This window comes from Capsicum annuum, chromosome 10 (assembly GCF_002878395.1).
Source record: "Capsicum annuum cultivar UCD-10X-F1 chromosome 10, UCD10Xv1.1, whole genome shotgun sequence".
Taxonomy (NCBI): domain Eukaryota; kingdom Viridiplantae; phylum Streptophyta; class Magnoliopsida; order Solanales; family Solanaceae; genus Capsicum; species Capsicum annuum.
The window spans coordinates 217180351-217195567 of record NC_061120.1 but is presented as its reverse complement, the minus strand read 5'-3'; the positions used below and the strand labels follow the sequence as shown (position 1 = coordinate 217195567).

Genomic DNA, 15217 nt, shown 5'->3' with positions numbered 1-15217 from the left:
CCTTAGGACAAAATTTAGCAATATGTCCCTGCTCACCACAAGTATAATAAGCCCTATTTGTTCCGTAACAACGACCACTGTGATTTCTACCACAATTGGAACACCATGGATGTTGACTTGATTGATTGGAATTGTTACCCTTCCTTTGCATCTGTTGTTCACCCTGTCTATCTGAATAACTGTTCCTCGAAGACTGCCCCATGGACTCTGTCTGAGTAGGCCTAGACTGCCCATAATGAAAACTACCATTAACCCCAGATTGAGCACCACTAAACCCACCTAAGTTACGTGCCCTTTTGTTTTCTCGATTAATCTTTTCCATCTCATAATAAGATTCAGAACGGAGAGCAATGTCAACCACCTCAGCATAGGATCCATTACACACATCCTGTATCACAGGAACACGATAATGAGCCTCAAGTCCATCCACAAATTGTCTCACTTTCTCTCTGGGGTCTGCAACCAAAAATGGAACATACTTGGATAACTCAGTGTACTTAGCTTCGTACACAGTAACTGTCATCGACCCTTGTCCCAAGTCATTAAACTGGCGTCTCATGTCATCCCGTTTGCTCAACGGAATAAATCTGTGCATAAACATGGCTGAAAACTCTGACCAAGTGATCGGTGGTAGTCCTGCTTGTCTGCCTCTCAAAATGGTAGTCCACCATGCCCCAGGAGACCCTGAGAATAGAAAAGTAGTAAATTCCACACCACGAGTCTCCTTCAATCCCAAAGTGGTCAGTATCTTGTCACAACGATCAATAAACTTTTGAGGCGCAATAGTAGATGGTGTTGCATCAAACTCTGGTGGCTTAAGATCTATAAAACTCTTAAGCTTCTTGGGTTGCCTTATAGCTCCAATCGAATGATCAACTGTCTGAGTAGCTGCAACATTTAACTGAACTTGCATCGGCACTTGTGAAGTAGTCTGAGGAGCTGGAACTCCTTGATTAGGAACCGGTGCCTCTAACACAATCAACAATCTCATCACTGCATTTGCAGGCAAAGCAATAATAGGTACAACAGCTGGTGTTGTCGATGGAGTATCCTGAAAAACTTGATCTTGCATTTGCTCAGAAGCAACAACTCGGGGTTGACCCACATTTCGAACTCCAAGTTGAGGACCAGTCTGTGCCCTAGTCGGATGAGACCGAACTCGATCACCACGGGTAGAACCATGTCTAGCACCACATCTAGCAGGTGCATTAAATCGACTAGCGGAGGAAGAACCACGTCTCTTAACCATCTGCGAAATAATATTCAAAGGTTGACTTGATTCAACTTAACACACAAGCAATGAGTTAGAAAGGAGAAAACTTCCTAGATGTTCAATAGCCTCGAGGTCATAAGTATAGGCACCTACATACCCATGAACAAGAATCTACTAAACACTGCTCCATGACCCGGGACCTACAACCTAGGCTCTGAAAGCAACTTTGTCACGTCCTAAAATGGTACCTAGGCATGACTGGCACCCGCTATCACTACCCGTCTGGAGAACCACTCTTTCTTACACTTCACCGATTAATGAGCACTAAGATAAGATATGTGCAACTCCAACACATCAATAAATATCGAATAATAAATCCGTAATCAAACTTAAATTCAACAATCGCTTGAGAACTTTTCTCTAGCCCAAATACCACACTAAGACCATGGAACATCTAGAATAGAGTTACATGAGTTCAACTTTTGAGCATGCAAACCCAATGAAAAGAAATATAATCTAAAGAGCTAAAGCTGAAACGAAAGCCTCCACGAACAATGCGAAGGCTTACCGCAACAATAGACTACTTACGAACGAGCCGTCACCCACTAGTTTCACCTTCCACGATAGTACCTACAGACATGCAAGTAAGGAGTGAGCTATATATAAAATATAGCCCAGTAAGATCCCCGACTCGCTACTTTAAGTACTCTTGGGAGAAGTATTAGAAAATACAACAACACCAAGAATGTAAAATTATATCATAATAGGATGACCAACGAGACCCAACAATCATTCATTAGGAACTAAATATCTTAGTACAATTTACACCAAGTACTTATCATAATTTATAATTAACCAGCACCAGGAGTTCTGGGCAACATACACAATGCGCCAATATATCAAGAGTATACACAATACTCAGGAAAGCATACACAATGCCCCATTAAAATCAAGAAACATACACAATTCTCCAGGAAGCATACAAAATGCCCCAATCTCATAGTACACAATCATATCACATCCAAAAATAGTTTATAAAGGGAGTTTTAGTACTCTTGAACATAAAGTATATTCGGTTGGCATTGAAGACCACCGATGCTTCCAAGCACACGCTCGTCCCAACACATTGACCGGGCAGACAAAAACACTTTTTTTAAAAAACAAATTTGAAAAGCAGGCACCCAAAGCTTAAAGTCTCACTTACCTCGCTAATGACAAGTTCCCCAACCTTGCAAACCGTAGAACACCAATCAAATAGCCTCCAATGACTTCAATCTATGTAAAAATATTAAATAACGCTATCAATTATGCTATTCGGATTCAAGTCCCAATCTTCCTAACATTCATGCCTAAAGCTAACCCTTATTATCTCACACCTTTAATCATATAAATTAAGGATAACGTTACAATGGAAGGTTGCCAAAACAAAAATTTCAAACTATTGGCCAATGATTTCATCACTAGCTAATCATTATCGCACCATGAATATTCCTGTTTGCTAGTTTGTTAAAGAGTGCCGACAGTAGCAAACTGAAACAGCTTGTACATGTTACTTCTTTATTATTATTTTTTGTTTCCAACTAACTACCCACCATTAATTAATGCTTACACTTTCGTCTAGTTGCATACAACCTACCCACCACGAAGACAATCAAATATAAATTAGTTGCTGTTTGAGCCAACATTGTTTTCAGAATTCTATGTCAAAGAACTATAAAATTTCATACATTATCACTTCATGAGGAAGCCTGCTAACGCTGTTTGCACACTCTTTGTCGTGTTTTTTTTTCCTTACACAACTTGCTGCCTCCTCAAAATAATGGGATCAAAACATAGCCCTAATGTTCTATTTGTACTGTTTTGGTCGTGAAACTGAAGGGAACAGTTGGCTCTTGGCTTTCTCATTTTAATTCTGTTAATTAATACTAATAATAATATAGGCTAAATTACCCATTTACCCCTTATTATAGTCTGGGTTATTACATACAAGAAGGCTATGTTGCTCAGACTCGTCAATAATGTTGATAGGTGGGTGTTAGATCTTCCAAAAGTAGTGCAGTTTTTGAGGATCTGACATGGGTGCTACTGACTGCTACAACTTTTTTTGAGAGTCCGAGCATCATAGCAAGTAGGAAGCAGTCTCGCAGAAAAAGGAGGGAAAAAGTAAGTACAAGTAAGATTAATATCTGCAGAATCTTAGTGAATCAGTTGCTTGGCTAGGTGAACTTTCACCTTGTTGGCGAGGGTTCGATTCCTCGTCTTGTAATCCCCTCCCCTACCCCCCATTTTTAAAAGAAGAAGTAAGATCAGTATCTAATTGAAGCATTTGAAAGCAACCACTAATACTTGCATTAGGATAGATCGTCTACATCACACCCCTTGGGGTGCGGCCCTTCATCGGACCCTGCTAATGCTGGATGCTTGGGTTGCTCTATAAGCAATTGGAAGTGTTTGTCCGTCATTTCCCTGCTATGTCACCTTAAAACAATTACTGAAATTACTCGAATATATTTCATTTCCCCAAAGAGGTGATTTGCAGTGATTGCAACCCTTTTACATGATTGTGTTACTGGTGTCTCTGTGTAGGTTGGTCAAGCATTAGGACTATCAACAGAATGGTCTAGCCACGCTCTATACACTGCTGGTAAGCGTTCGATCTGTTGTTCCAATTCTCAAAATTTAGCAACTAAATGAAGACTGCTGCGTAATCTATGCACATGACAGGCGGTTTAGAACTCTTAGATGGTCCAGAACCAGAAAATATACTTGTTGGTCCAAGAGTTGGTATAGAGTATGCTTTGCCAGAACATGTTAATGCATTGTGGAGATTCGCAATCGCCGGTTCCTCATGGATCAGTGCCCCTAAAAAGACTCTCAGACCTCTTTAGCTCATCAACAGGCGCCATGAATCCGCCCCCCTTGGGTGAGGGGAAAAAAGTGAGAAAGTAATCATGAGAGAAAGTAATCATACTGTTGTCTATCAGATGTACCTGATTTATAATCAATTCTCCCACTTTACCCCCTTTTTGTGTATATTTTGGTTGATTTAGCATGTATCTCAATCATATTCTTGGTTATTTGGCTTTCAAATATGCCTCTTTTTGTTGGATTATCTTTCTTAATTACAACGGCTACATACCCAGTGTAATCCCACAAGTGGAATACTCCGAGGAGGGTGGTGAATTACAACAACTACATATCCAGTGTAATTGCACAAGTGAAGTCCGGGGGGGGGGGGGGGGGGGGGTGATATCAGCCTTACCCCTATCTTGAGATGGTAGAGAGGTTGTTTCATCGTCACTCGCATGATATTTATTCATCTTTCATTTTATTCAATGTTTGTATGTATGCAATTAGGTAAAATTCACAAAATAACCACCTTTTAGTATTGAAAAATAGTCATTATCATGGAGTTTTAAATTTAACCGTAGTCATTTTACGAAAACATGATTGAAAAGTGGCCGGCAGACGTTATTTCATCTTTATCAAGCCGTCGTATTTACGGAGCCCTATACATGCAAATTGATTTGAACACCACAATAATGAAAAATAATTGAAGAATTGCTTATAGTATGCTGCTATTAGAATATTAAGTTGTTAGGATAAGATTTGGTTGGTTGTGAGTTTTCTGCAAAAATCTATTTTGAGTTTATAACATATGATCAAATCATTAGTAGTTGGTTGGAAGAAAGATGCTTTTGATGACAAAATAAAACTGAATGACATGTTCTTTTGTTGTTGTCCTTTTCTTTGATTTCATTTAAAAGTTCTGAAAATGTTAATTAGATTATAAGGAAAATATAATAGGGTGGTCCTTATGATTGCTGGTTGGGCAATCAGTTCATTGAATTGTCTCTTTGTGAATATACTATGTCTTTTTTATGACAATAACATGCTAGTAGCAATTTATGTTCAGATATTTGTAAAAAAATAGCTGAAATTTTACTTCATTTCGAAGCATAGCAGTAAACTATGACCGAAGTTGCTGTAACACACTCTAACTTTGTGAGAGTCGTATGATTCTCTTGAATTGTTTTTATAGTATAACTGATCAAATCTACGTGCTTTGCACGTATACTGCATGTCAAGCCATATGTGAAGTATTAATATTTAGATCGTCTTCTATGATGTGAACTATCACATCACGGATAATAACAAAAACAACAGATAGTAATAAATCAGAAAGTACAACAAAATAAATTGATTAAATCTAACCTTAACACAAAAATTCCTCAAATCCTGACCGAACATTCATTTATCACTATAAACTCAATAAAATAATATGATAATAGAGATATGATAATAATGTGATTAAATCCTAATCTTAAGAAAAATTCTCAAAGCCCGATCAACATTAATCTATCACTTGAAACAACAACAAATAATAACAGAACAAAAGCTACTGTATTCAAGAATATTACAACAATATCATCAAACATAACCTTGAGGCAAAATTTTCACGATCAAACGGTGATCTATCACTTGAAAAACAACAAATAATAACAAAACAAAAACTACTGTGTTCGAGAATACTACAACAATATCATCAAACATAACCTTAATGCAAAAGTTTCAAAGTCCAATCAAACATTCATCCCACATAGACTTGAACATAACAGAAACTACAACAAAACAATATGATAATCGAAATATGAGAATAATACAATTAAATCTAACCTTTTGTGATTGTAGATGACACCTTTAGAGTTCATAAAAAAAAAAACAGTTATTAGAATATCTCCGCTAATAAAGTTTACATTGTGGATGTTGTTATATTATTGTAGAAAAAAAAATATATTCTCCAATACCTTTTCCTTCAAAAAAGATTTTTTTAAATATGGAAGATTTTTATTTTTATGTTGTGAAAAGGAAAAAATTAATTATGGTATCAAATTAAAACATGGAAGATTTTTATTTTTATGTTGCAAAAAAAAATTTAGTTATGGTATTAAATTAATGAAAAAAAATTTCTCCAATCTCCAATACCTTTTAATAAAAACGTGTTTATTTTTTTTTTTTTAAAAAGTCAAAATAACTTCTTTTTTTTTTTTGAACTTTAGGGTAATTGTTGGTTTTGATTTTTTTTTAAGAAAATTTTTCAAAGGATATTTTTCTTTTACCATATATTATAGAAATTCTTAATTTAAATATTATAATATAATTATATAATAATTGAAGAAAAATGGTAAAAAAATAATTTTATCTAAAGTATAGACTTTTAATGAAGGGCAAGAAGTTCAAATCACTTTTCTAAGGGTTTCACATGTTTAATATATTATAGATATAGATGTAGATTATAGATTATAAATATAGATTATAGATTACAGACACAGATATAGATATAGATATAGATATAGATATAGATATAGATATAGATATAGATATTGGGTGTATTATGAGTTTCGATGGACTAATAAGTGAACACACAATGTTAAGGATAAGTTAGAAATCACCTTACTCCAATCCTTTGTGTTATTTGGATATATTGGTCAATAATCATGAAGATAATCGTGAAGAAAAGTTAGAGTTTCTTTTTAAGTGAAATTTAGGGTTAAGGAAAGATAAAGTAAAACTAATGAGAATAAACTATTTTTTTGATAGCGTGTTTAAGCAATCACTTATAAAATAGTGTCTGTGCGCGGTGTGTGTGTTGAGGGCATTTGATCTGCTGATCGTAATGCTCCTAGAAAGGCATATTTTGAATATAAAGGAGTGAAAATTTCCAACAAATAAGTAGTTTTTCATATCCGTCTATGAGTCATATAAGCACATCCTCTGTCACCCTCCATCACTCTCCATCGCGCTTACGACTCTATATCCCAACCCAAATAAATTTATTTATTTCACACTGAATCTAGCGCAAATCGACTCCAGTCCACTTGAACAATGGCCAAATACATTGTATCTGTGCGCGTAATAAGTATATCTGCGTGAATATAATGTTTCTCTAACGAAATACACTGTATTCAAGCATATAATAATAATGAAACACTTTGTATCCACACAGATCATAAGTGTATCTAAACATATGTAATGTCATTGCCTATTTATACATTAGTGCATATTTGCAATAACCCAAACTATTGATATATTATGTAAGTAATTTTTAAATTATCACTATAAAAATAATTACAGGATTGAGTTAGTTTAGCCACTTAATTATCCCTTAATATAGGTCAAGAATTTCTCCTTTGAGCTGAGGGTCCGTCGAAAACAACCCCTCTATCCTATTAAGGTAGGGGAGTAAAATTTGCGTATAACCTACCTCCCTATCCTATGTTGTTGTGTTATTGTTGATATATAGGTCAAGGATTATTTTATTTTATATGTATATGTAAAATTTTGAACACTATAGATAAAATTTTTGCCTTTATCACTATTTACTATACAATATTAACTTAACCTTATGAGTTCTGGTTCAAGTCTCTATCTTCTTAAAATATTTTTTGCCCATCAATGTCAATGATGAACTACATAATATGGAACACTAGGGGGCAATGGTGCCGAATTTAAAAGGCATTGTAAGGCAATGGTAAATATGCATAAGCCCTCTATCCTTGCCCTTCTTGAAACTAGAATGAGTGACCACAATGGTCTTACTGAGGAATTAGGTTTCACTAGGAAAGTCCAGTATCCTGCTGTCAGAAGGTCTGGTGGACTTGTCATTATGTGGAATGAACACAATCTGACCATTAATGACATCAGCATCACCTCTCAGAGTATCCACATTGTTGTTCAGGTTAGCAACCCTTCTTCTTGCTGGTTCTTTAGTGCTGTTTATATTAGCAACTGCTTTGACAACAGGAAAGATTTGTGGTCTTAACTTACTTGCTTTGCAAAAATCATCCAATCGTACCCTAACAATGCATGGCTTGTGGGAGGGGACTTAAATGAAATCCTTAAGTCTTCTGATAAATTTGGTGGAAACCACATCAATACTAACAGGTCTAGTCAGCTCTGGAACTGTGTCAACCAAAGTGGCCTTATAGACCTGGGGTTCAAGGGAAGTAAGTATACTTGGTCAAATAAGAGGTATAGGAATAAGAATGTCCTAATTCTTGAAAGGCTAGATAGATGTCTAGCCAATGATGCCTGGATTAAGCTTTTCCCTAATGATTCTGTCACCCATCTCCCCAGGACCCATTCTGATAACTCCCCCCTACTTATTAATCTCTTTAGGAACCACCCAAATCCCATAAAGCCTTTCAGGATGGAGACAATGTGGTGCTCCTACCCTACTTTTCCTTTGGTTGTCAAGGACTCTTTTGTTTCTGGGCTGGGCCTCACTTAAGCAATCTTCCTCTTTGAGTCCAAAATAACTATTTGGAACAAAGAAACCTTTGGTAACATATTCCATAAGAAAAAGCATATTTTGGCAAGGCTGGAAGCATCCAAAGAGCCAATGCCTATCCCTATAGCTCCTATCTCCATCACCTTGAAAACCACCTCTATAGGGAATACAGTGATATTTTAAGACATGAGCAGGAATTCTGGAGATTGAAATCCAGGATAACCTGGCTCACTAAAGGGGATAGCAACACCAACTTCTTTCACACCTCTACCATTAACAGAAGAAGGAAAAATAAGATTACCTCCTTAAAAGATGATCTGGGTAATTGGTACTACTCTCATGAGGAGATCCTGAGTTGTATCACCAACTTCTACTCCACCTTGTACTCCAATGACCACTCATCCTCCCTTCTTAACTTTCATCTTAACCCCTCAAAAAGCTCCATCAGCCAAGAGGAACACCCTGTCTTGGTAGCTATTCTTGACCTGAAAGAGATCAAGCAAGTTGTTTTCTCTTTCAAACCTACCAAAGCCCCAGGGCCTGGTGGTATTCATCCACTACTTTATTAAAAGTATTGGGATATCATTGGGCCATCTTTAGTAGAGTTTTGAAAAATCACCTTTTTCACAAGTACCATGGAGAAGCAAGTAAACTCTACCTACCTTTGCCTTATCCCTAAATGCCCTAATACAACAAACCTTAGGAATTTTAGGCCTATAGGGCTCTGTAACACTCAATACAAAATTATCACAAAGATCCTGGTGAATAGACTCAAACCCCATCTCACAAACATTATCAGCCTTAGCCAATCAAGCTTTCTTTCCAATAGAAGAGCTGCTGATAATGCCATCATTGTTCAAGAATACATCAGTCACTTTGCAAAAATGAAAGGGAAGAAAGCCAACATGATCCTCAAAATTGATCTTGAAAAGACTTTTGATAAAATTGAATGGTCTTTTATTAGGCAAGCCCTCCACTTCTTCAACTTGCCTAACAAAATGATCAACCTCCTCAATCTCCATCTTAGTCAATGGGGAGGGAGGGGGGGGGGGGGGGGACAAATTACTTTTCTCCTATAAGGGGCATATCAGACAGGGAGACCCCATCTCACCATATATCTTCATCATGTATATGGAACTCCTCTCCAGAAAAATTGATCATGAGGTTGACACTCTTAATTGGACTCCCATCTCCATTAGTTTTAAAGGCCCTAAATCTCCCATCTCTTCTTTGCTGATGATTTAACTCTCTTTGCTAGAGCTGATGCCACTAACTGCCGCACTATTATGAATACCCTTATGAGCTTTAGCCACTATTCAGGCCAGAAAGTCAACTCTTTCAAGTCTAAGGTCCTGTTCTCCAATAACTATAATACCGAGCAGAGAAATCTGTTTGCTTAGAAGCTTGACATCAAGGCCAAGACTGACTTTGGGAAGTACTTGGGCTTCCCAATTTTCCACCACAAACCTAGTCATAAGGACTTCCAGTTCATTCTAGATAACCTTAACACTAAGCTTGCTGGTTGGAAAACTAAGTTCTTAAATATGGCAGGAAGAACCATCCTTACCAAGAGCTCCCTGAATAGCACGCCCAACCACATAATGCAATTCATTAAGATCCCCAAGCAAACCCTTAAGCACATTGATAAAATCCAAAGAGACTTTCTATGAGGATCTACTGAGGATAAGAAGAAGATGCACCTTATCTCTTGGGACACAAACACCCTAACAAAAAAGGAGGGGAGACTAGGCATCCAAAAGGCTAGCATTAAGAATGATTCCATGCTGATAAGCCTTGCTTGGAGGTTCATGCACAATCCCTCCAACATTTGGGTAAGGGTACTTAGTGCAAAATACATCAATAAGAAAGCCAACACAAAGCAACTCATCTCTATAATTGGGAAAAATGTCATCAAAGGTTGGCATGACTGCACTGATGCCATTACTTGGTCAGTCAAAAATGGTGAAAACGTCAACCTTTGGTCTGATAGATGGGTTCCCAACACCCCACCCCTGAGAAGCATTCTTTATGGTCCTCTCAATAAGCTGGAGGAGGATGTCAAACTCTCTGACATCTGGAAAAACAACACCTGGGATATGCAGAAACTTTCCTTCAACATTCCCAAGGATATCCTGAACCACATTACAAGCTCCTTCTTTCCAAATTATAGAATTCTTTGAGATGCTCCTAGGTGGAGGCTCAAGGGTAATGGACTATTCTCAGTTAGCAGTGCCTATCACTCTCTAGCCACCAGGAAAAGAAAAAACCAGCAACATCTAACTACTGATTTTAGTTGGATTTGGAAATTCATACTCCCAACAAAATCAAAAATTTCCTGTGGCTTCTTCAACACAACAAGCTGCCAACTAACCTTCACCTCTCAAAGCTGAGACTCAATATCCCTCCCAATTGCCAAATTTGTCAGACCCACACTAAAGATATTAACCACATTTTCTCAAGCTGCACCCTTACGTTGGGTTTCTGGGCAGATCTCTTTAAAAGGTCCACTAAGAATCCTAACATGAACATCTCCAGCTTTACCAATAACAACTGGCTAACCTCCTGGAGAAAGCTTCAGAACAAGGCTTCGACAACCTTCTCCTCTGGGCTGAGCTACTGCCTTTCTGTCTCTGGACTACCTGGAAGAATAGGAACCAAAATATTTTTAATCATTCTAATCATAAAGCTTCCTTTCAACAGGCCCACCCCGAAGCTATTGAATACCTTCACCTCAAATACCCCAACCCTTCAACTAGGTACATCCAATACCTTCACATCAAATGGGAGCCCCCACAAAGAGGCAACTACAAACTTAATGTAGATGGTTCTTGCCTTGGGAACCCAGGGAAGGGAGGCATCGGAGGCGTAGTTAGAAATCATAATGGGAATTGGGTGCTAGGGTTCAGTAAAAGCTTTCTCATTGGAACTAACAATCAAATAGAGTTACTGGCTCTACTAGAAGGACTCTGAATGATAGAAGAGCACAACCTTACTCCAGTGGAAATTGTTACGGACTCTATGGAAACAATTAACATGCTTCAACAAGGTAACCAATTATATGATGGAATCATTGATGAATGCAGGTGCAAGTTAAGACGACTGGGATGCTCAGCAGTTCAGCATGGCTTTAGGGAGCAAAACATGGTGGCGGACGCACTAGCCAAACATGGAGCCACTTCATCAATCTCTGAGCATATCGGGTTTTTGTCAGTTCCTCCAATGTGTGCTCGACAACCTCTGTGGGCAGACATGATAGGAACTACTTTTGTCAGAAGTGCTAGAAACACTACTTGTAATCTTTTTGATCAAAACCAAGTGTGTTTTGCTATTAATCCAGGCTGATCAGATCTGGAAGTATGTGTAATTACAACCATCTATCTTTTCTTTAATACAATCATGATTACCCAAAACAAAAAAGAAATGTATCTAAATGTTTGTGTTTTGTCATTTGTTGTTTATTTGACTTAACAAAATATGTTGAAAATCTCCATTTTTTTTGTTTAATTTCTGATTTAATTATTTCCATGGAGTATTGTTGAAAGAATCTATTTGGTTTAAATTAGTTCAAATTTCTACCTACCTCATCTACCCAAATTAGAAAAATACCAGAGGGGAATATAAAGAATAGCAGACCAAGTACCCCCCTCAATAATTACTGGTCCTTTTTTTTTTTGTTCTTTGTGAAATATTTGTCTTTCCCACCACCAATAGATGAATTTTTATTTATGGGAAATACTTATTAGTTGAGGATATTATTTTACGGCGGCAAAATTAAGATTTTCACTAAGCAGCATTAAAATATAAAAAAGGTAAGCACATTGTGTCAAGGGATTCTAATTTCAAACATATTACTAATATACATTGAAATAAGTTTGTGTAACCTATCTACCCTAAGCAATATTTCTAGTGAAGGGTTGTCAATTGACTATATTTTACTTTTATTTTGTATAATATTGATGAATTTATATCGAGTAACATAATTAGTAAGAATTCATATATCCAATCAGTGATACAAAGGAGAGTCAAAATATGAAAAAGTAAACAGACAGATGACCCCACTAGTATAGTTGATCCTAATTTGCTTGAAGCTGAAGCATAGTTATTATTATTTTTAATAATAGTAATAATATTATTATATAGTAGTAGTCTTTTCCACAATAAACTAAGTCAAAATTAGCATCTGGACTACTGCCAGTATTTATGGTCTTCTTTGCGTAATATTAACGTTGTTTCCTCTCTTTGATTTTCTAGTCTTTCAAGTGTTTCTACAGAGAATTAGACTTAGACTTAAACTTATCAAGTATTTTAGCAACTTTCATAGTTTAATATTTTGCTATTTAAGTTGTGGTAGATTGAAGTTTTATATTATCTAAGTTTACAAATATGGCTCTTGGAGGTGGTGCTAGTTGCAAAGAACTTGTAGAATCATGGCCAAATATTACAAGATTTGACACAACAAAGACACTGCTAGAGAAAAGTATTACATGTATTGGTGAAAAGTTTCAAAAGTCTTCAGTCCATGGTGTTCATGAGTTGCTTGAGTGTCCAGTTTGCAAGAAGTCTATGCATCCTCCATTTTACCAGGTAATTACTCCTCCATGTTGTTGTAACTGGCTAACTATGTTGCTCGAACTCTTCAAAAATATTGCCTTTTGAAGGATTAGCCACAAGTGTGGCGATATTTTTAATTTGGAGAATTCGAACAACATAGCTAGCAATAAACTCTTGGAGTAACTGGAAAAGTTGCTGTCATGTGATCAGGAGGTCACGGGTTCAACACTTGAAAACAGCCTTTGGCAGAAATGCAAGATAAGGCTGGTACAATACACCCTTGTGGTGAGGCCCTTTTCCGGACCCTGTGCATAACCGAGCTGTCCTTTTTTTGGTGTCCGGGCCAGCCAGGTCGTCGGCTCTGCTTCTTCTGGCCCACAGTCTAGTCTAGGCACCTTTCGAAGGCAGGGAGTGGAGTGTGACAACGTACACGTTTCGCTTTACTCTACAGGGCCTTCTCATCAGTTGTAGGGTTTGTTGACCCGAAATTGACTTGGCTTAGCCAAAAGGCTTCAACTCTAAAAGCCCGTCTCGCGAGGTGTCCTTGTAGTTGAATTCCAAACCTCGCCTCGCTCATGTGACATGCTATGTTTCCCCCTCTCTATTCCCAAGTAAAGGTTGAGTCCCACACTTCAGTTTGTGGATTGCATACACCTCGACTATTCCACCATGTACTTGCTACCAGCGCAAGTATCAAGTAACTCTGTCCACCAATGGTTAGGCAGATCGGGGAAAAAAATTCACCTAACCATTTTTTGTTGATGCTAGGATTTTAACCCCGATCTCCTATGGTTTTCGCCAACTTTATTCACCACAAGGCCGCACACCTCGGCTGATCAAACTCTTTATATCATCATACAATCATCCTAAAATGTAGTATTAGTATAGTTTCATTACTATAGATAGCTTTATTTACAAAACTATGTTACATAATTGCATAACCACAATTGCATTCTTTATTTATTTATATCTTTTTACTCACACTTGTAGTGTCCAAATGGCCATACACTATGCACAAACTGCAAAATTGGAGCACAAAATTGCTGTCCTACTTGCCAAGTTGAACTTGGAAATATAAGGTGCTTAGCCTTAGAGAAAGTAGCTGAGTCACTGGAATTGCCCTGCAGACATCAAAATCTTGGCTGTCACAAAATATTAGCTTACTATCGAAAGCTCAAACACGAAAGGCATTGCAAATTTAGGCCTTATAATTGTCCTTACGCTGGATCAGAGTGCTCGATAAAAGGAGACATTCCAACACTCATATTGCATCTCAAGGAGGATCACAAAGTTGATATGCACACGGGATGCACATTCAATCATCGGTATGTTAAATCGAATGCCCAGGAAGTTGAGAATGCAATATGGATGCTCACAGTAAGTGATTTCTACTTTTAAACATAATGATCTTTTTGCCAAACAGAGTATTTTCTTTTAATTGGAACTGTTTCGAGCCATAAACAAGCCCGGACACTCAAGAAATCTGTTGGACAGGCAGATTCACATCGCTTATGTTATGGCTTCCAGATTGCACAACTGACATACTTCACTCAATGCAGGTTTTCGACTGTTTTGGGGGACAGTTTGTCTTGCACTTTGAGGCGTTTTTACTAGGTATGACACCGGTTTACATGGCATTTCTACGATTCATGGGAGAGGACAACGAGGCTGAAGTGTTCAACTATAGTCTAGAAGTTGGTGGTTTTGGCCGTAAGTTAACATGGCAAGGTGTTCCTAGGAGTATCCGAGATAGCCATAGAAAAGTTCGCGACTGTCAAGATGGACTTATTATTCCGAGAAGCTTAGCAATTTTCTTCTCTGGTGGAAACGGGGAAGAGCTTACGTTGAAGGTCATAGGTCGTATATGGAAGGAGCATTCGACTAGTTAACAGTGCCTAGGCAATTGTATAGTGTTCGACTTTTCAGTATCTCTCAAGTATATCATAGTTTTCCTTTTTGAATATATGTTGTATATCATCAGTCTCAGGATCGATTATGAAGATAATGGGTGTGTTTGGTACGAGGGAAAATATTTTCCTACGTACCAAACACAACCAACATGTAAGTTGGAAGTCATACTCCCAACTCTGATGTAAAAGATACTAGTACTAATTTGAATGAAATAAAATTGATTTATTTTCTTGATCCAGCTTGGGAGATTT

At 37.4% G+C, this 15217-nt stretch overlaps 2 protein-coding genes across 2 annotated transcripts in view; both read left to right on the top strand.

The window, feature by feature from the left end:
* The window catches only part of LOC107843789 (DNA-3-methyladenine glycosylase), a 16070-nt gene extending 11748 nt beyond the window's left edge, over window positions 1-4322 (top strand). Inside the window, exons 5-7 of the mRNA XM_047397400.1 lie at window positions 3242-3376; window positions 3800-3857; window positions 3938-4322. Coding sequence (XP_047253356.1) covers window positions 3242-3376; window positions 3800-3857; window positions 3938-4101 — 357 coding nt within the window. The 3' untranslated portion in view covers window positions 4102-4322. The remainder of the gene's footprint in view (window positions 1-3241; window positions 3377-3799; window positions 3858-3937) is intronic.
* Window positions 4323-12716: 8394 nt separating this feature from the next.
* On the top strand, window positions 12717-15204 carry LOC107845146 (E3 ubiquitin-protein ligase SINAT2). Its single transcript, XM_016689400.2, has 3 exons — window positions 12717-13088; window positions 14046-14432; window positions 14615-15204. Exons 1-3 carry the CDS (start codon window positions 12888-12890, stop codon window positions 14942-14944), a joined length of 918 nt encoding a protein of 305 aa, XP_016544886.1. The 5' UTR covers window positions 12717-12887; the 3' UTR covers window positions 14945-15204.
* The last annotated feature ends 13 nt before the right edge of the window (window positions 15205-15217 follow it).

Bases quoted from the DNA above. Each gene is read 5' to 3' on its own strand.
- LOC107845146 (XM_016689400.2), top strand. From the start codon at position 12,888: ATGGCTCTTGGAGGTGGTGCTAGTTGCAAAGAACTTGTAGAATCATGG. The intron at 13,089-14,045 runs GTAATTACTCCT...TCACACTTGTAG, and splicing joins TGCATCCTCCATTTTACCAG to TGTCCAAATGGCCATACACT. The intron at 14,433-14,614 runs GTAAGTGATTTC...CACTCAATGCAG, and splicing joins ATGCAATATGGATGCTCACA to GTTTTCGACTGTTTTGGGGG.